The 22,500-nt window shown below is 37.5% G+C and overlaps 2 protein-coding genes across 2 annotated transcripts in view; both read left to right on the top strand.

Moving 5' to 3' along the window:
- Nucleotides 1–7,905, top strand: part of LOC138036833 (uncharacterized) — a 15,692-nt gene extending 7,787 nt beyond the window's left edge. The window contains exons 4-6 of the mRNA XM_068882904.1: nt 5,325–5,372; nt 6,717–6,755; nt 7,853–7,905. Coding sequence (XP_068739005.1) covers nt 5,325–5,372; nt 6,717–6,755; nt 7,853–7,905 — 140 coding nt within the window. The remainder of the gene's footprint in view (nt 1–5,324; nt 5,373–6,716; nt 6,756–7,852) is intronic.
- LOC138036832 (uncharacterized) overlaps nt 6,821–22,500 on the top strand; it is a 101,640-nt gene continuing 85,960 nt past the window's right edge. Inside the window, exons 1-5 of the mRNA XM_068882903.1 lie at nt 6,821–8,357; nt 8,907–9,012; nt 9,583–9,701; nt 17,500–17,635; nt 21,449–21,509. Of these exons, the coding sequence (XP_068739004.1) occupies nt 21,461–21,509 (49 nt within the window). The 5' untranslated portion in view covers nt 6,821–8,357; nt 8,907–9,012; nt 9,583–9,701; nt 17,500–17,635; nt 21,449–21,460. The remainder of the gene's footprint in view (nt 8,358–8,906; nt 9,013–9,582; nt 9,702–17,499; nt 17,636–21,448; nt 21,510–22,500) is intronic.

The following is a 22,500-nucleotide window of genomic DNA, read 5'->3' as shown; positions in this document are numbered from 1 at the left end:
TCGGAAAATGGCGAGAGATTACCAAAAAGATAAATCAGTAATATAACTTGAAGTTTTTTGTTGTAAAAACTCATTAGTAATGTTACTAAATTGGCAAATGCAAACAATAAAGCCCTATTAGCGGGTTATCAGGATACGGGATCTTTTACTTATTAATTTTTTGGAAGGAGACTATATTCAAATCCTACAGTTTTACTTGCTTCCTTAACTCCGTTCATCCAAAAATTACAAGATCAGCCTTAAATCATCCGAAAAACGTATTACAAATCAGTGTAACAACTCATCATCCTGGGCCAGTTGTTCAAAAGCCGATTAACTCTAATCTCAGGATAAAAATTAACAAACGAGTTTTATTTTCTACTCCCAAATTCTGTTCAAGGCTGATATTCGGAAAAACTTTACATTAGAAGAAGTCAATCTTGAAAAACAAAAATAACCAAAATGTTGAAAACATGAAACAAAAGTTTACGCTAATCCTGGATTAAGGTAATCGGCTTTCGAACAATCGGGCCCTGTATTCGAAGTCCGGTTCCGTAATCCTGGTTTAGTTCCTTGCAAACTATTTAAATCCGTGGCGAAGACAAGAAGACAACATCTGTACTCCATTTCTCTCAATGCTCAAAAATTAAAAAGTCCAGTCCAAAAAACTAGTTTGACAATTCCATAATCTTAATTTCGGTATTAAGCCGTGTTCACATTAGGCCTCGATTACGATCGAATTATAATCGAATTAAATATGAAATGGGTTCACATCAACTGATTACACTGTCCCTGATTATAATTAGATGATAATTACGTCAAACAACCTCAAGGGGGTTGTTTGAAGTAATTGCAGTGAGTAATTGAACAAAAAGGCGAACACTTGGTGGTATGAGCAGACGAACTTCTAATCGCTTTATGGAGCGAAGATGTGGATTTGTCGTCTTCTATTCTCGGTAGCTTGGTTCTCCTTGGTTCTCTTGTTGCCTGAAGCATGGTTGATGATAATCGTGGCAACCACGCGGTACGGCTCCATTTTGTCTCACGCTACGAGTTTACCCTGCCTATTGAATTTGAATTTTCGCAGATGTGAAGAGACCCATAATTGAGTACAATTGAATGAAGTATGATAGCCTAAATTATACTCCAGTTGATCACAGTCAAAGTTGAGTGTGAACGCCGCTTAAGAGTAACTTGGTACCAAACGTTCCACAACAACTCGAAATTTCGTTAAGAAAAAAACCTTAAATCCAGTAGTGCAGTCCGCGTTGAAATCGCCAAAACTCTCTCTGTCATCGATTCAAAACTCAAGTATTAAATAGTTCTCAGAAAGTACAAAAGTTCGTCATGATTCAAACAATCGAGCTGAACAAAAAGCTATCAAAAACGAAACCAAAAAACCCTAGTGATCGCTTCTCGAAAGAACAGACAAACAGCCGAAACTGTTCTGTGCCTGCCCCTTATGGCACAGAAAAAACTACTGTACGTAGTACAATGGTACTTGACCGTAGCCCTTGGCCGAGAAACTAGTCTTAGCCAAAAGGCCGAGAAGCGATCAGGATACGGTATATTTAGGTTAGGGAAAAATGTGGGGATACGGGATTTTTGGACTGGGGTGGGGGAGGGGGGGATTAAGGAGATACGGGTTTTTTTTTTTAAGTAGGAACGTACTGCGTACGTGTGGTAGTGCAGTAACTTGACACTGCTTTTTTCCATAACTGTCAACTGAGCTGCGTTTTGTTTTTTCAGGAGATTCAAGTTGTCCTTGCGTGATATGTAGCTCTACACGACATTGTTTTGGTACAGTAAATCATTACAGTGCCATGTTAGATATCTTTGCTAAATACCCCCTGAGAAGAAATGTGGTTCAGTGAAATACTAAACACAGAACGATTGAAAAAAATAAAAGGAAATCGAGAAACATTTTGCTTCAAGGCTGACATGTTGATCATTTACAACTTCTTTTTCACCACACACCACTCTAAGCTTCTGACAGCTTTCCAAGACCAATGTTCACTGAAGTTAATCCTTTTCCGGCAGGGTTAGTATCTGTATGCGGGACGTCAAAATATGCGACTTGCTGTCAGGAACATAGGACCAAAAATTCTATTTTAACGCTCAAAAATGCGAACTAAGCAAGGTGCCTGCTTTATTCAAAACAAATAGTGAAGCAAAAGTAAATAAATATTGATATGTAGTTTTTAAGGAGAGCAGAAGGAACTTTTAGGAAGTGTCGATTGAGAATAAAACAATTTGCCATCAGCAACAAAATTTGCGAGATGAAAACATCTTTAATTTTGTGCCTTATTTATATCTAGTTACCATCAGCGATAAATATTTCGGGGGATTTTTGTTACGTTCAAGGAGAGTGTTTAGCGCACTTTTAGTCCTACAAGTAAAATCGCAAAATCGAAAGTGACATCGATTTTAGCGGCCGCCTGTGATCACAGGGCCGTTCCGAAAACCACTTAATGTGAGAACGCCCCCTGTATAAATATTATTATTATTATTATTATTATTATTATTATTATTATTAAGTTACCTTGCGTGTTTAATACTGACAACTCACGAAACAAAGGATACATCTATGTCAAAATGACGACAAGACACCAGTTTTTGTTAGTTTACTTTTTTTTTTCTTTCAAGTTTTATAAAGCACTACAAGATAGATGTGCGAATTTAACACAAAGATCACAATCATTGATGCTAGTCCAAGTGTCAAGCTCCTCCGAATGAGGTTAGTGGGGAACCGCAGCGAAGTCCCTGTGATGGCGATAGCTAATTTGTTTTTTGTTTTTTAATTTGATTTCATTTTTTATTTTATTTTTGGCCGCTGAAAGCTATTTTCATATGTTCTTTCTACGTCAAAACGGCTGAACAAACTGGTTCCCAAGAAATATTGGAGTATTCGTTCTATACAAAATACTTCTAATCAAGTATTCATTCTATGCAAAATAATGTTCACAGTGGAACACACAAGTACGAAGCAAGATCTAGAAATAGCTAGCGTAGAAATTTCTCCTTACCTTTAAAGCTTGCCTTTCTCAAAGAAAAAGCAGCTGTCCACTCTATCGAATAGTTTAATACTGTGTCAATCATGGCGGGCGGAAAGATTCCACAATAAATGTTTGCTTTCCTCTACTTGGCCGAGTGGTTCAACGCGTTCGCAGATAATAGTGAAGGTTGGGTTAAGTATATGTAAAAGAAATCGTATGAACGCGAGTGCATTTCGTGATTTATGGGCACGAGTGATGTTTTAAAAGTTCTCAAAATTGCACGAGCCGTAGGCGAGTGCAATTTGAGAACTTTCAAAACATTACGAGTGACCATAAATCACGAAATGCACGAGCAGGCTCATACGATTTTTATTTTTTTTATTATATTCTCAACAAAATTACTCAAACGCGCTACTTTGTTCGTGCTCGTATTCTTCCAGTTTTGGGTTTAGTTTTCTTTCAGTCGCCCATGTTTGTCAGACATTCAACCAGGTCTGTGTAGCTTTTAACGTGTTTTTGTTTTTCGCATTTTCTTTAAGTTGCTCAACGGTGTTTTGGTTTGACAAGCAAACTGACTGTCAGTCATTTTCTTTCAGTTTGGTGTTCAAATTTGGCGCTTCCACGGTGTTTCCATAGCAACTTCCGTATTGCACTCTATAACCTATTTATGCATTCGCCATTGGCCAATCAGAAACAAGATATTTTGTTGAGTATATAATAAGAGTTCTAATCGGGGCAGGGAAGTTTGGAAATACTGGAGGGTATAAAAGTAAATTCACCCGATCGAAGCTTAATTCAATGTGCATATCCCACGGATATGCACATTTGTGACTACCAACAATGAATGCGATTGAAGCGACCGTGTTGTCATTCGTACTAAATAAAGGAAAGGCTGGAAGTAATCGATCAAAAACGAGTGCGAGTCCTTCATCGGGGTAACCAGACACCGAGAAACAGATGAAAGCACGAGGCCGAAGTCCGAGTGCTTTTATTGTTTCGAGTATCCATTGCTGAGAAACAGCGAAAAATATTCAATTTTTCAAAATCCTTCAAGGCTCGCTTACAACGAATTTGGACACGGCATGTCAACGGTTCACTTGAGCCACGAGACGGTGAGAGCAAATAACTGAACGGTTGACCAGCCGTGTCCAAATTCGTTGGAAGCGAGCCAAATAACCACACAAAAAGCGAGAAAGTCACCACGACAATAAAGTACGTAAATATACTGCTTTTTATTGAGAACTTTTGCGTGTAAATATCTTTTTCAGTTTGTTATCGAGATTCCCATACAAATCCTTATATTTTTTTTATCCTCCGAGTCAGGGCAGCCTGTGTAACAACAAGTTGTCTCGAATCTGCAATTGCTGATCATGTTTTCTCAACCAACCATAGAATAAAGTGAGATCATTTTGAAATTTTAGCAACTGATCGATCAGACATGCATTGTAAAATTAGAGTCTCTGTTTATCCGTGACCTAAAGCCAAAAGCCACGTTGGCAGTAAGAACCTTTATCTGTATTATTAGCATATTTCTTGTCGTTTTATGTCGATCAATTTCGTTAGTTCCCAGTCCGTTTAGTTGTATTTTTCAATTTAAATTTATCTGTAACTGAATAACAATCACTTCTGAAGATGTATGTTGTAAAATACGAAACCTTAAGTTTATGAAAAGTTATGCAGTTCAAGCAAATGTTTGTAACCGCCGTTTGCGTTTTATTCTTATTGATACTTGGGGACGTTTTTTTGTAACATTAACAATGCGTTTTTCTTATTGCATGATACACTGTAGTGGAACTTACCGTGCGTTCGAGTGACCGTATTCCGGAATAGGAATACATGGAATAGAAGTTAGAAATCCTTCATTTTTACGGAGATTCACATTAAAATTGTCAAAGTCCTGCTAAATCCTATTTTAAAAAAACTTTATTGTCTTTGTTGCTTCAAAATGCCATTACATACCGTTTTAAATCCTCACTCCGCGTATTCTCATTCCGGAATAGGGTCAATCGAACACACCGTTGTTAGTATACCACACAACTTAAAGAACATGTTAAGGGCGTTTTCAGGCTCAAATCGCAAAAAAGAAGAACGTTTATCCTCAGCCCCAAACTAGACGTCCTTGTATATATTTTTAAAAAAGGTGTAATATTTCTTGGACGATCGATGAGTGTATCGCTCTGAGAGGTTGCTTTGAGTCATAAGGAGCAAAGCAAACATAATTTGCAAAAAGGACTGTAGTTAACTTACCGTTAATTTCTTCCTATAGTTCGCCCGTTTCACGATGGTGACGGTTATCATTTAATTTATTATCTTCGTAAACAGTTTGTTTTGTTTGCATTTTTTTGGCAGAAATTTCGACGTCATCTGCTGCGCAGACCACGACAGTGCCCTCAACCAGTAAGTAGTCACCCAATCGGTTTTTGTTGTCGATGTTTCATGATGTTTTTTGTTTCTACTTTAATTTTTGTCTTTATAGGAAAAGCCTACCGGTAGAAATGTAGAAGGCAATACAGCGGTCGACTGTAATTGGCTTGTGTCGGACAATGGTATAATCACTTAGAATCATGGAGCACGTTGTATTTATGGACAGAACAGGCAAAAAGGACACTTTCGATGAAGATACTTGCTATATCTTTGAGCAAAATCGAATCGTACTCAAACAAAATAAAGTTAAGATTTCTGCTGAATGTCTGACAAAATCTCGAACTCATTTTGTCACCTCTAAAGCTTGACTTGAGAGTTACAGCCTCTTTAATTTCAAGTCTTATCAGGCACGTAAAAATTGACGAAGTTAATGTACATGAATGCCATATATATTTGAACTGCGGAGAGATGAATCAAGTTAAGATGCGGGTCATCGCAGTTATTACTTAACGTTACTTTAGCAGTAATGAGAGTAAAGCCTGTAAAATTCAGGATTCAACGGGATTGGAACCTTGACCGCTGCGATACCGGTGCAGTGCTCTGGTTATTCATGGGGCCCGTTTCTCGAACAGCCCGAAAACGGTTCCGTCCCGGAAAGCGATTTCCGAAACTGCTGCTGGCTTGTTTTGACAAGCTGTTCTTTTGACATGTTTTCAAGACAACGAAAAGCAAAATGATTGCGAAGGTTGATAGCTTAAAATCCTTCCGTTGATAAGTTACAGAAAGGATTGTGACCCCCGATAAGTGCCCGGAAAGTTTCGGGACTTTCGAGAAACGTGCCCCTCGTCATTGATAGCTCAACTAACAGAGTACTGAATAGAGTGTAATGTGAAGTGCTCGATTTCTATCCCATATGAGATCTAACCCGAAGGTCGTGGGTTCAATTCCCACCCTGGTCAGAGTTTTTCTCTGTCCTCGTGTGGGCCCATTTCCATCAGTAGAGCTAACGCTCACATGGTTCATATGGGATAGAAATCGAGCACTTCACATTACACTATATTCAGTTAACTCTGTTTAAAATATAAGTGCTACACGGCCAACGTTTGTATAAACGTAACCTTTCCTTGTACTTGTAACAGAGTACTGCACCGGTATATATCGCAGAGGTCAGGGTTTGAATCCCGTTTAAACCTGAATTTTTCAGGCTTTCCTTTCATTACTGCTCAAGTAACGTTAATTAATAACTGCGATCATCAGCATCTTAACTTGATTCACGTAAGAATTGCGAATCAAACTTACATAACAATTTAATTTCGAATTTATTTTAAATTGTTTGTTTTTGTTTTTGTTTTTTTTTTAAATCAGGGCTTAATTCAACGTCATCTCCTCCGCAGACAACGACAGTGCCCTCAACCAGTAAGTAAACTCAATCGGTTTTTGTTCATGATATTTCACATCATGTTCTTTGTTTCTACTTTAATTTTTGCCTATGTAGGCAAAGCCTACTGGTAAAAATGTAGAAGCCAGTAATTAATTGTGTTGGACAGGGGTATAGTCGCTTAGAATCACGGAGCACGTCGTATTCATATGAACAGAACATACAATAAGGACATGTACGATGAAGATACTTGCTAAATCCGCTTTAAGCAAAATCTAATCGTACTGAAAATAAAGTTAAGATTTCTGCTGAATATCTGACGAAATCTCGAACTCCTAATGTCACCTCTAAGGCTTGACTTGAAAGTTACAGTGCCTTTGAATTCAAGTCTTATTAGGCACGTAAAAGTTGTGAGTTAAACGTTTACGAGCTGCCATTTTATGGGCGTGTTGAAATCGACTTTGCATAATGCAAAAGAGTCTTTCTCAACGCGAACTTGCGGACGAAAAGTCTTGTGGGCCTTTTAAACTGCTTCCAAGTTTAAGAACCAAGACTCTATACCCTAATGGGAAGGACTAGTTACTGGATGCATGTGAAGTTGACAAAGAACTACAGAATGCATTTGGTGATTGAGTCTCTCTGTGAGAGCCGTGTTATGTTACTATAGCTTAGCTCTTGTTAATTTCAAATGCTGGTTGAATTCAAGCTTGATAATTTTTTTTGAATTCAAATCAGTAAAATTTAAGGGTTTTACGAACGGCGAAAATCTGTTTATTTCTTAGAGTGCTGTAAATTTCATTTACAAGAATTAATTGAGACTTGTTTTCATTAAATTCTGTTTTTTAGTTAATCCTGCATAATGCAAATCTAGCAATTTGATTTTATTTGTGTCTAATGGATATATTGTTTTTCAAACCTCTCTTTTCCGTTTATCATTTTCTTTGGTACTACTCTGAAGCATCTCACCTGGCATTTTTGACTTCCTCCTCTTACCAGTCTCGACTTTCACGTTTGTTCGAGAGCCGCGTACCCACATCCACCGCGACGCTCGCTCATAAATGTTCGCAGTAGACAACCCCTTCCTTTTCTTTTACATTTGTAAGTCCACAATTGTTGTTTTTTTTCTTATTGACAGGGGATTTGACTACTGAAGAATGCTTTGAGGCAACACAAAGCTTTTTTTACTAAGTAGATAAATAATTTGAAGAGAGATCGCCCTCAGCAATTACCGTTAGGGAATTTCACGATTGCGTTAGAATCAGATCCATGTTGATATTTGGGTAGAGACGATGGACCTTCTTTTTCGTTACGAATACGTTTCTCTCCGTTTCATATACACGTAGACTACAAGAGTAGAAACATGAAGTAATTCTGTGTAAGCATGTTATTTCAGTTGTGGTTTGTAATTGAGAACCTAAGAATAGATTTCTGATAAATATCGTTACTGAAAGTCTCAACAGCCTTTCTCAAAATCTCGGGGTATTAATCACTGAGTCTACGTTCTCCTCGTTGCTCCGTCCTTTACTTGAACTAACGTTTTTCTTCTTTTCTTTTCTATACCGTCTTTTGTTTGTTTTGTTTCTATTTTAAGTTTTTTGCCCCCAGAGAAGTCCCACGAATATGGAGTGAAAGAATGCCGGGTAAGATATGCTGGAAGAAGATTCCATTTTTATGAATTAAGCGCGCTTAAGATCAGCAATTTTGCGCACAAGATTAACGCCAAGTTTTGATAGATGCTAGTAAGGAATCAAAGAAAGTGTTTTCATCACAAGATTTCGCCGGCCAGTTTTGACGAGTTTCCGAGTCTTTGAGTTTAACAGGCCGAAATGTTTGCTCACCGTGGTGTCCGGTGATCTCACTACTGAGTGGAACGCGATATTTTTATCTTATTTAGTTAATATTTATCAAGCTGACTTACTGAAATAACTCAAGTATACTGCATCAAAGTAATGGATAAAAAAATCAGCTACCCAGACGGTTATAAAAAACCGCTATCAAAAAACTTGTCAAACAGGTGGATCCAGATTGCCTCGGTCTCGATCTGCTAAGTCCACTTTGAACTTCACTTTTTGCAGCATGTGCAGGACAGAAGAACAGCAGGCATTGACAAAGTTAATTAAGAAATTTAGAGCTCAATGACTCAATGAGAATTAAACATTAAGTAGTGCATATAAATACCTGTTTTTCAGTGCCAATGAAACATTAAGGAACTGCAGCTGGTGCTCAAGCCTCCCTTTGAGACCTTGCCAACTTCTGATGAGGACCACTTCCCTAACCCTTGGTGACATGATTAAGGTAACGCACTTTATAACTTTGTAATCAAGGACTGCAGGGTAATAAAACAGAAGCAACGGATGCTGGTGAAGGATCTTATCAGCAATCATAAATATTATTTTAAAAAAGAGCGAGGCTGTGATAATGGTGAAGCAATATATTACATAAAAAACAATATTTCCAAGGGTGTGTACCGCGTTACAATATGAATAGTGTGATATGGCGTATAATATGGTCAGGAGCCCATGAGTAGGAGCTTGCATCTCCCATACAATCCCTATGAGTTACCCTTGGCGCGTATGTTTCTATTTTTAGAACGCCACCAGTTCTTCGTCTCTTCACGTATTGTTTAAAATGTCCAATCAGAATAAAGTTATTGTCAAACGAAGACAAAATATAGCAAAAACAATGTATGCAAATTGTACAAATTAATGTAACTTGATGTATATGCCAGTCTCCTGCTGAAGGCTTAGATGTAAAAATAGAACGATACGCGCAAAAGTTGACTCAAGGATATAGGGCATAGGACGGCTCCTACTCATGGGCTTCCGTGTGATACAATTTATGATTTTTTTTTCGTGTGTGAGTTAGTGTTTGAGGTCGTCATTTGCCCAAGTCTCTTTAAAGGCAAACACTGGTGGATTGGTAGACAGCAGGTGAAGGAATGATGATAGTAGAGCACATGATTCCACTGCGACTATGGTAGGAAGGTAGGTAGTTAGGTGGGTAAAACTTTCTTTAAATAAAACATATGACACGCTAGCCTCAACAAATCTAAGCTGGTTTTTATGGTGGTTGTGTTTTGACACACTACAAATTAAATGGACAGTCAAAGACTAATAATACCGAGATTGTATCTTACTGCATTTTGAAGACTGTAGGCTTAAACCCGCATGTGACTAATAAGTTTATAACTTTTTAGGTGACAAAAAAAGGTGGAGCGGATGGATGCCGTTTTTACTGATGACATATTCCTCTGGAGGGGTGTAGCTCAAGAGACGTACAGAGCTCGATGCTATCTTTTTTTTCTATTGTGATATATAAATGACATTAATCAGTATCCATCCTTCTTGTTGATTAAATTTGCATATTATTTAACTTCGAGCATTCCTGTATGTAGTCCTGCTGCCTCACGAAAATTTTGTAAATGGTGTTATTGAAGGGAAAAGAGTCGAATCAGCTCCTGTACCTCTCTAGCTCATCGAACACAAGAACAGTTTGAGGTTACTTGGTGTCACCTTTGTGAATGGTCCCACTAATTTATATACTCACATCGACGAACTAATGAGTAAAGCAAGTGGCATACTTTTCATACGTAGAATATCTGAGAATCGTACTTCACTTCTGAACTAATATTCGCTTTGAAATGGTCTCTTAAAGATCAACTATAATTAAAGCCAACCAGCTGTCTCTTCAGCGCAATGATTTTTTTTTTTAATGGACTGGTATGTCCTATACGAAACATCCTAAGTATGACCCACTTCCTTGTGTTAAATTACACGAATTTGTCTGTAGTGAATTTTCCGTTAGATTCTTCAAACCACAGCCGATATAAGGGTTTGTTGAAATACGTAAACATGCAACTATTAGTAAGTTGATTCAAATTTCCCACAGAGAAATTACTTGCTCCCCGCAGTCCTGCCGTGCTATCGAAGCTGAAAATAAGCGAACTTAACGAGTCGTCCTCAGCTGAAATTGAAAGCAACGGGAAAAAATCCATTTAAAACGATCTATTCCTAGCAGATTATAGCTTTCGCGTGCTAAGAATGCGATGTGTTGATCGCGTTTAGAACATTGCATTCAAGTTTGCACAGAAGCAGAGAAAATTGTGATTATTGTTATTATTAACTTCGCTTTTAATCAGTCTTTGTCATTACAACTATACAGTTCTCACTGCCGGTCATTTAGTGTTATTAACATCTTGACAATAGCCACAGCGTTCCTAATATTTTTTTGAAAGTTCCGGTTACCTGAAAGAAGTCGATGCTTGACATTGTTTAGTTGTAGTAACAAACCGTGTGCCGTTTGCTGTTTGCTCCTGTCTGATTGGGTGATTGTTCTTGTCATCCAGTCAGAGAGGAGTAAACGGCGACTGGCACACGAAAATCCAGCTAAGCATCCTTGGAGCCTCGAATGCGGAATTTTTCAATATTGCTTGAGGTCTAGCGCTTCGAGTTTTGGACGGATTTCATATATAATGGTATAAGAAGAAACCTCTGGGTTTCAGCTGCTTGCCTGGTGCGTGATTTGAAACCCGCACGATGGGAATTTGTCGGTGAAAATGGGCTCGGTGCTGGAGCTTTCCACCCTTGTCTTTTTATCGGTAAGCTCAGGTGAACGTCGAACACAAATCACTAAAATTTGTCGTTTTCACGCACAAGGAGTGCCACGGCACTTCTGGTAAAAATACTTCAAGCAGAAGTCAAACACTCAACAAAATGGAAATGGTGCAGCGACACGCAGCACGTTTTGTCATTAGGAATTAACGCAGGACATCAAGTGTTAGCGAAATGCTGTAAAGACTTGGATGGAAATCACTTGAAAGTAAAAGAACAGTTCTGCGGCTATGAATAATATACAAACTACATAAAGCGGTGTCATATCGCGCGACGGTATGCCATCACCTACAGCATTGGAGCTAGGAAGTAGACGTCTAAACTCTCAAGCCCACCAAATTCCTCCTTCTAGAGCTATGTTCTCTTATTTCCCACGAAATATAAGGGATTGAAACTCATAATCAGAAGACATTGTGAGAAAACCGAGTGTAACAAGTTTCAAAGAAGCATTAGTATAAGTTTCTGTTTGATTAGTGAAAATTGCAAGCTTGACTTTTATTTTCATTTGTTTCTATGTTCATACTTAAGATCCCCCATATGGATTTGCCGTAGGAAAGAGATGGGGTTTTTCGGAAGAAGAAAACGACACTCAAGTAAATCTTAAACGTGACCTGCCACAGGTATCCCACATAAGAAGCAATAGTTCTTTTACTCATTCTTCTTCTTGCCTATTCAAAATCCGGTCGATGGCGTTTTTAAAGCCATCAGAAACCAAGACTTTCAAGAATATCCTAGACAATCACTGGCAGTAAACCTTATCGCATAAAGTAAAGCGACCATATTTAACGTCGATAATTTGTAACAGTAATTAAATCGACAAACCTGAGGTCGACGGTGCGCTCATTTTACTCCCCCCTCTCCATCAGTGCTCCGTTTTACGGGTATTTAAAGCTACTTAATTAAGCTACACTGAAAGGAAAGAAGTCGAAAGTAGAAACAAGGTGTGAGATCCGGGAATCGAACTCAGGACCTCTGCACCAAGGCCACGCACTAACCGACTGCGCCATTCTTGCTCATAATTCTCTCTTGCCCAAATTGATGTGCTTGGATCGATGTACAGTCCTTGCTAGAAAGGTTCTTAAACCTCTCACCCGCGACAAACCTTAATTTGAAAACAAACAAACAAACTCGAAGAAATAAATTTATAAATAACCGCAAGTGTACGTAGTTATTTCAAAATTGTGTTCTCTAGTTGGAACTCGCGATGGCCACTTACAGCTCGCGACTGTCCAGTTTGAACTCGCGATGACGAGTTTGAAAAAAAAGGAGTTACTATATTGCCCCTGCAAGCCACCGTAATAACGTCATTCAATTTGAGTAATTTTTTTCTTTGTATTCGTAAAAGGATGCACATATTCACAAAGCAAACTTCACTATATTGTTGTGAGATTTGTAAAAGAGGTCTTACCTTTGCTGTTTTTCTTATGCGCTTTAGGGGACATTTTTAATTTTTTTTTATTTTTAAGATTGTTTAAGGACGGCGCCTACTAATTCAAAGGTATTTTTTTGCCCCGGTTTATGATTATGCAGGAAATGTAGATCTTGACAAGTGTCATTGAAATCCAAAAAGAAAATTGGTGGTAACCACGCATTTTTCTAAGATAATTAATGAATAATATTTGTAAAAAGCTTTAAAATACAAAGCGATGTATGGCTTTCTTTCTCAAATTAAAGGTTAATTATCTCTCAAAAATGCATGGTTACCCCCAATTTTCTTTTTGGATACCAAGACTACTTACTAAGATCTACTTTCTCCGGATAGTTTTAAACCGCGCAAATATATATTTGTACTGTGAGCATCACCGCTAGGAAACTCGAGTATCTCGAGATGCGCAGAACGTATGCGCAATAACAATAGTAGGCACCGTCCTTAAATATACAGTCGAACCTCCCGTAAGCGATCACCCAAAATATGGTGTGCGCTCACGAGAGGTGGTCGCTTACAAGAAATCAGACCATAATTTTGCCTCATTAGCATATGGTAACTGCAGAGACCAAGGCCAACCAAGCCCATATAATAACTTTTAGTAGTCACAAAAATATTTAAGCTTTCCAAAGAATTTATTCAGAGTATCATGGTACGCATCTGACAGACTACCTCTCCTGTAGAACCGAATTTCTCAAGTTAAAAAAAGAATCAATAAAGGCGAAGTGGCTGTGACCGGAAAACGGCCCAATAGAGAAGCCTTGTATGCACTAGAATTCCCATGTGAAAACAACAAGACATCGATGCCTTGGCTGAAATAATAACCTTGGATATGGCTTAGACTGAATGGGGAGTTTTTGTGGGGACTGTGCCGAATAACGATTTTCATTACCGAAGCTGTTCCGTCAAACTAACAGTTTTGAAGAGAACAGTCAATCAGTTAATCATGATCAGTTCTAATTTTCTGTAATGATATGACACTTAAGGTAGAGTAAGTGTATGTGCATTTTTTCTTTAAATTTTTAAATGTTTTATTCGTGTCAAAAGTCAATTGCCAGAAAAAATCCGGAACTTTCCATTAAGAAATTTCCCTCTCTTGTACTACCCTGGAATGCGATGTTACAACGCCTTATTATCCAATTTCCGCTCTATTACTTGTCATGCAAGTGGTCGCTTACGGGAGGTCAAATATAAATATTGCCTCTTAGACAAGCCCTTTCACACAACACAACAGAAAGGAAATGCAACAGAGCAAACTGCCCCATCGCAGACACCAATTTATGCCTACAGAGAAACACCGTTTATCAGCTCAAGTGCAAAGCTTGTGGCGAATATTACATCGGAAGCTCGAAACGATTCCTACATGATCGAACAAAAGAACACCTGACCAACGACAACTCGTCGGTAAAAAAAAACACCTCACAACACACCGTCGCAACAACAGCCATAACATTGAAGTCAAAGTAATCACGCGTGAAAACCACCCCGTCAATCTGCGACTACACGAAGCGTATTACATCAGAAAATAGAACCACTGGCTAGTTTTACACTATGCTAATTTATAGTGGCACCTCCAACGTTTAAAACAACAGCGCAAATATTTTATCGTTTTCCCTGATGATGCCGTAGATCGGCGAAAGCTTGGAGTCAATAATGAACCACAGTAGCACTTAAAGACTCAATTGATCTATATCCCACATCACACGTCATTATATTATATATTGAACAGAATTTATCATTAATGTCACGTTAAATTTGCATATTATAGTTATTTTTAAGCGTTTCAGTGTATATGGAAATTTTTAATTGCAGTTATTATCCGGTGTGGTTTTAATTTTCCATTAGATAGGCTTATTGTTGAAAATGTTAAAGTTAAAGAGAGAGTTTAAATTGTTATTATGGGTGGAACCTAGTTATTGCTTTGTACCATCTTGCATCATTCATAATTGTCAATAATTAGAAATGAATGCAAGGTCATCATTATTAGTCGGTTAGAAATATTTGGTCAATGACTAGTATTGATCAAGAATTCGAAATTACGGACCTTCAAGATTGTTAGCATTTATTTAAGGGTAAAAACAAGGTTTAATTTTTTATGTTTTAACAAAATAGTTCTGTTCTGTGAGTGTTTAATTTTTAGCAGTGGATAAGAACACTTGGAAATGTTATTTGTTCCTGATTAAGGAAATTAATTTTGAAAGCAGAATGCAGGCTAATTTGAGCATGTGATTAGTAGACAATGAAGTTTATTGTGAAAACTCAATTCACTGTCTTACAAATAATTTAATACTTAAATGCCAGGAAACCACTTTGGCTCAGTTTGCAACTCATTTTCACTCGCATTATTTTGTGAATACACAACCGTACAACGAAAGGCTGGTTCACAATTGACATAAGCGTCAGAATTGTTGGCGTGAATAAGGAAAACATTGGAATGCCAAGAATACGAAAATTGAATACGTTCAATATTCTTCAGCTTTTGCTCTCTCACTGTTATGGTCACTTATGCGAAGCGTAGCCCTAAGTTTAATTCTACTACTACTTTTCACCTCTGCTCACTATGAATTAAAAAATGTATTAATACTAGCATATTATTAATTTTGTTTGTGTACAGTGGTGGTCATACAGCAAACCTGTGTACACTACCAGACTACACTACCAGACTGTAACTCTGCTTACAAAGAAGACATCAGTTAACCAATCCTAGAAATTCTTAGTCCAAAAATCAGAACAGTATTATGCACACAACTCACCAAATCAAACAACAAAAAACATGCAACATCCATCCAGTCATACATTTTGATTTTGTAAGGATTTTCCTTTTTGTGCAGATAGATATTGTTGGTGAGGGTTCTACACAGGACACGCATATTCAACGATTGGACGTACCATTGTTTTATAACCAGTTATTATTGCCTCTAAACATTTCCCAAAAGTACGCTTTAGTAAACCAAGAATTGTGTTAGCTTTAGCAGCAACTGTAAGTACATGCGTTTTCCAAGATAGATCGGATTATAGTATGACTTGATTCTGTATGAGCACGGAGTTGGAGTTTTGGACCTTGTAATTCTCGTACTTTCACATTTTCACAGAGATTATTCTCAAAAGCCATTTATTGCGCCAGTGCGAGATCCATGACAAACTATCTTGAATAGGACTGGAGACATCAGATGGATTGCCAGAGTTGAGCAATGATCGTCAGCAAACATATAGTAGAGCGTGGAATAATGAACACCGGATTATTCCTCTTCACCTCCTGATAGAGTAAAGGGGTTCTTTTTTAACTGATTGTGACTAAGATTAATATTAATTCAGTTTGTAAAAAAACCAAACCAAGTAAAAGAAGTGGCCAATCGTAATTCAGTATTTCAAAGAAATAATACCTAAATATCCTGACATTCCTCGAGAATCTTAGTAAAAGTAAACTCTGATCGCTGTTGTGTAGAGTGTTTACACTGGCAAATTCAGTGGTATCAATAGGCCTTATTCGCGATAGCCGCCATGTTGGTTTTCAAATTGTCATGCAAATGAGCCATGAGTTATGCTGGGGGGCAAACACTGGAAAAAAGGCAAATAGCATTTTAGAATTTAGAATTAAGTACCTTTTATAATAATTTTATATCTTTTGATTGCCTTTGACATTTTGACTTTCTACTTCGCTATCAGCTCATTTTTCACTAAAAAAACATTGAAGTAACTTGGGTAATCATTCTGTTTAATTTTACTACTTAGGTGATAAACATTCAATGAACGTGAAAAAAGTCATCTGTGTGGCCAAGATGTTCGTTATAACCTCTCGAGCTTGTGTTGTTTGCCCCCTCGGAAGTGTGTAACTAATTTGCATGATAATAGCAAATCCAACATGGTGGCCATCGTGAATAAGGTCTATTAGTAGATAACCTAAGTAGTAAAATTAAACAGAATGAAATTTCAAGGGGCTTCTGTATAACAAGTGGTAGCTACTTAAATTTACAGGGTCATCTTTTTGGTAAACTTTCACCGCTTTCCAAATTTTATCTGTGACTAAGCATGGTGGCTTTCTGTATCTGGACAATTTGTGTTGACTGTTTGTGCATCCCACGGAAACGCTTTTACGCGTCTTGTTTTGAGGAAGTTTTGAAAAGTTCTGCCTATTTGCATATATAGCAGACAGGAAATTTCAAGGCGGCTTTCCCGAGGAATCTTGTCCCGAAAACAATAGAATGTGTTTGGACTTGCAACATGTGGACTCTTGCAGCATAGAACTGGTGAGACTGCAGTGGCCGCTCGGAGGTGTAATGCAAAATAAAGCTTTTAGTTGAGGCAATATTTAAAAGTGGCGGCCCAAGTCTCATCTGTCCTATGCTGCTTGTTGCATGGAGAAACAGGAACGTTTGTCTACATAATGTTGATAGCATCAGTAATGAACTTTAAAAATAGAAAGAAGCTATAGAGGCGCAGTGGTCCAGTGGTTAGGGGGTTGGGTTTGCCAGTGCATGCGGTTCTCCCGGATTCAACTCTATCACGCTTTGTAAACAGCCAACTGGTTGCCTCCTCCCATTTGGGGTTCTTAATCATGTTTCTGTTAAAGTTAAATCAATTTTTTCTTTTTTTATTATTATTATTATTATTATTATTATTATTATTATTATTATTATTATTATTAAAAAGTGGGGTGCCTACGAACTAGCTTGATAGCTAAATGCAGTTTCACTATAAACAGAGCATTTAATTTTTTTCACATTTACATATATTTTACTTCCGCAGCCGTCTTTTGAGATTTTGCGCAAGAGACCAAGGAAAAGAGCCTTCGGCGATATAGCACTTGACTTGTTCATCCTGTGTTCCAATTGAGCCTTATCGCTTACAGCGTCCACAGAAAGGCCGTAAGTTCTCATGCAAGGTAGGAAATAGTTCAATGACATCTCAGTTTAAAGGCTTTAGCCAAGCCTAACTGTATCCCAGCATTCTTTTAAGGTTGCTTTAGTCGAAATGACAGTATACATTTAAGAATGTTGTATAATGCACATAACGTAAGGTTTGGTAAAACATTTAAGAATAGAACTCAGCGATTTCAAAGTTGTTGAGCGACGTTTCGATGACTATCATGAAACTAATTAAAATACTAAGTCGATGACTGAGATAGATATATATACATGAAAGAGGGGGGTAAAAATATTGAGGCTTAGGTTCTGATAAAATATAATAAATCTGTTGTCATGTAGAGAGTTTTGCACGAACGGACCTGATTGCGTGTTAAGTTTGAGTTGTGTTTTTCCTCAAGTACACAGCATCTCGTTGATCAAACAGCATTCCTTTAGAATTGTAAACTGGTCCTGTAAATGAAAACACGCAGCTTATGGTCTTCTTTCAAGTGTTTTCCAATAGCAGAATATTTGTGTTTGGCGATAAGTTGGAAGCGGCACCAGGAAGTGTAACCAACATAATCTGCATCACACAGGCGGATCAAATGAACACATTAATAGACACTAGGCAATGCTAAATATTGATGGCAGGGTTGGCCTCTACCACTTTGATTTAATCAATAATTTTATTTCTTGTAAACACATCATTGCGTTTTCTATAGATTCTCCTGTAATCTGTGTGATAACGATTATGCTATGTACACATCCCGGCATCTCTTTCCACGAATCATTCAACAAATACTCTGCTATTGAAAATTACAGGACTCGACTTCGACTCCAAAGAAATGCTGCAAAAGGATGTACTCTTTGACCTACGAGATGCTGTACATCAGGAAAATGCAACCCAAACTCAACACGCCAAACTCAAGTTACGTGACAGTAGATTTATGGTAGTCTTTACGCTTGGCTGTTAAGTAAGAGTTAATTAAGAGAAGCTAAGTTTTACTTTGCATCTCATTAAAGTCGGAAATTTCAGACGATGCAAGCAAGAAATAATTGACTTGAAAACAATCCTTACGACCGACTTGCGGTTTATTGGGCGGCGCCAGGAGGTCTAAACATGTCAATCACAGCTTACCGGCATAGTGCTTAAGTTCACTTGAAGTATTTGCATTATTTGTGTCTAATGCATTAGGTAAGAAAACAATGACTTGACTTGATATTTTTCTAAGCCATAATCTCGAGCGCGACTATAGAGAAAATTGAATTTATCACATCGAGAGGACACTTTTCCTCGCGTTTTCATGTTGTTAATTATAATTTATGTTAATTTGCCGCTCTACTCGGGGGCTTTTAAAAGCCAATAAAAGAAATCATTCAAACAAACACAACTACAAATATTGGCTTCTTTTACAAGCGTAGCAGTCAGACCAAGACCTGAATCACGAAATTTAAACTATGGATTCCTAGTCCAGCGCGCTGATCTATCGGTACTCTGTACTCTTTTGGAACGAACTCTATGATGCAGTATATATGATGGAGCACTAGAATATCACAGGCGAAGCAATATGACTTGGAGCTAAAAAATGTGATTGCCTGTCATTTACCTAGTTAATATATCTTCTAGTGCTTTCGCAAACGAAAAAGAAAATATGTGACCCCGCGTTTTTTAAAAACAACTGAACATGTTGGCCCAGGCTAAGAGCACTAACGACTGACTTAGAAACCTTTTCCGCTGAGATCACACAGCTTAACAACTTGGCACAAATGCGCCAGGCCCATACATTCATACATACTTTACATACTTAAAGTTTACTATCTAAACAGATTTGAGCAGACCGGCAGGTCGCAAAGGCTAATCTAGGGGCCCTTTTATATGAGGAGAGGAAGTCCGTTTAAACGGGTTAGCCTGCTTTACCGAGATCTCTAATAGTGCTTCTTTACCTTTGCCAGGCTGAAAAATTCTCATGTAACTCTCCAGTCCGGTTTCCCGTGCTGAAAGACGTTTGTGTGTGCATGCGAGTTCCTCGGAGAAAGAGAAACACATCCTATGAATGTAGTCAAAACCAAAATCTCCCGCAAGTTTCATCAACAGCCTTAAAACCCTAAAAGAAAATGCTTTTCGATGCGATCCAGTGCTTGTTAAAATGCAAGACAAGAATGATTTATACGCTCTCGATTTCGACGGTGATAGAGCGATTTAGTACAAGGAAGTTAAGGATGGCGCCATGTTTACTTACAATCGCCATTTTCAATTTAGCGTTAAAATGGTCACATGGCGAATTCCGACCCTGATGGCCTGTTTTTTTCTTTTTTTTTTTTTTTCCATTTAAACGCAGTTAAAAAATCAGCGCACTTACCGGGCCAGCCCGCTAAAACGGGCTGGTTCACCTCCATATAAACAGGCCCTTAGGCCGGTATGCTTTTGATAAGAAGGTTACAAGTCGTTGATTTATTTATTTTGTTTATGTATGTTATTTTAATATGTAAGCTTAAAATAACACTAATTATCCTATAAATAGTACACATTAACCAATCAGAGCTATAAAGCATTCCCTAGGAATACAGAGCAGTATTTCATAAAACGTACTGCCCAATCGGATGGCTCGAATTTTTAATTCAGCCAATTAAATTAAGAATATTTTGAATAAATTAACTAACTGGGAAACGATCGGGAAAAAGCCAGCGCGTTTGCACGTTTGTCGAGAAAATGGCTGCCGGTAAGCGTAATTTATGTGTAATAATGGAATACGCGTGCATAATACGCTTGAAATATATGTTATTTTGTATACAACTCCCTTAAAGGCACGTTGTATACAAATAACATTAATTTCTTGTGAAATATTCACTCGTATACCATAGAAACCGTAAAATAACCAGTAAGTATTTATTGTAATACATGTAATTACTAATACTAACACAACAACATCCCCTGAGCTAAAGTATTAGATTTTTCCGGGGGAGGAATGTGATCTTTGCCTACTCTCTGTGTAGAAATAAATTAACCGAAGGGTCAGATTTATCTTTTTTTTTCTTTTGATGCCCAAGTCGCTCGTGACCTTGAAATGGATCATGTTCCCAAGAAGATTCGTCTTATCGCGAACTCCCAAATAAGGTTGCAAAGTCACAAAATGAGTGTGGGAGTTGTCGTCTTCATGTTTGCCGGAAAATGGACACTAGAATTGACGGTGTCACCTTAGTTCACAGGTTACGAACAGCTGCCATCTTCGTTTCATCACCAGCTATAAATACTGTGCGACAATAAAAATGATAATAACAATAGTAATATATTTAATGATTTATATAGCGCTATTACACTAATTGCTCGTAGCGGTTTAAAATAAGTAATGTTAACAAAAAGTTAATTAACAGCGCAGAAATATGAGAACTGATTAACACAGTTATTACACCATTACCTTAAACATATATAAACTAGAAATAACATTACTTACAATAATTATCAATACGTAACATCCGATATATATTAGTCTACCAATTTTATAAGAAACGCTTGCTTAAAGAGATTAGTTTTTTGATCTTCTTTATATGTATTAACATTCGGTGCCTACCTTATTCAAAGTGGAACCTCATTCCACCGTTTACGACCTGCAACACGTGCCATGTCCATAAGTCACAGTACTTAATCCTGGGATACAAAGCAGTTCTTGTGAACAAGATCTTAACTTCCGAGCATAAAAACGTTGATTTAAAATTTCAGAGAGAACAGGGAGAAATATTACACCAAGTGAGAACAGAGAGAAAGACCATCGAGTGTCAAAGGGTGGTATGCAAGCCAAAGCTAACACGAGCAAATTCAGTAATGACGGTTTGTTTATTTATTTCTTTTGAAGACTGAATGTAAGATGGAGAGAAGAAGAACTGTCATCCTAAGCTGGCTTGTCCTTGCTTTCTGTAAGTACTTTTTAACTGATACAGATGTGCTGATTGCTTTTTTCAATGAAAAAATGTCATTCGAAAGCAATTTACCCTTTTAAGGAATCTTAACTTGGTAAAAGAGGACGTATTTTTCCTTTTGAACCTCTAAAACTTTAATAATACTTTCAAGAGGACAAAATAGTCCGGACCGGAAATAGCTTTTACTGATTTTCGTTTTGATTACGCTTTGGTAATTACCTTATGATCATTGGTGTCTCATTGCACCATAAGGTCCAACTCGGAAGAAGGACTACCTTTAAATTTTCACTTTTAATCGAAACTTTTACAAAATTCTGAAACCTGATTGGTTATCAACAGCCCTGATTTGTAAAAGTAATTGGACTGAGTGGAGTGCAATTCAAGGAGTAATCGTGCGAGTGATTTGAGCGCCTATTTGTAATTGGCGCATGATTAGGTGGGTATCGAATTACAAGTATTCAATTTGAAATTGGATTGCTGTAATTGGACACCTACCACATTCGTGCGTCAATCACATGCATTTGGATGGGGTCTTTCTTGCTGTTTTCCTACTTTTTGCAACACAGATTGAATATAATTTAAACTTTTTGACACAAAAAGATTCAAAAACTTCTTCTCCTCGCGTTTTGTAATAGTTACGATTACGTCAATAATCATAACCATAACAATTTTCTCAAATTTGATTGGTGCATTAACTACTTTATTTTTCTCTAATTATTGTGTAGGGTTAAAATCGAACAGTTACATTAGCCAATCATATTAAGTGCACTCAGGTTAATTCACCAATGACAGAATTTATAACAATAACCATAGCAACCACCACTTACCCTACCAAACTGGGGATTTTCTAAAATAGCCAAATTTGAAACATTGGACAGTGAAAAAGGAATACATTAATTTTGTTTTCTGGGAAATTGTAATGGTTATGATTAATTAGTAACAGGACTTTGTGTCGTCCAATTTGGTCTGTAATCATACTATTAAACAA

Source organism: Montipora capricornis, unplaced genomic scaffold (assembly GCF_036669925.1).
Source record: "Montipora capricornis isolate CH-2021 unplaced genomic scaffold, ASM3666992v2 scaffold_505, whole genome shotgun sequence".
In the NCBI taxonomy this organism is placed as follows: domain Eukaryota; kingdom Metazoa; phylum Cnidaria; class Anthozoa; order Scleractinia; family Acroporidae; genus Montipora; species Montipora capricornis.
This window is presented reverse-complemented; position numbering and strand designations above follow the sequence as displayed.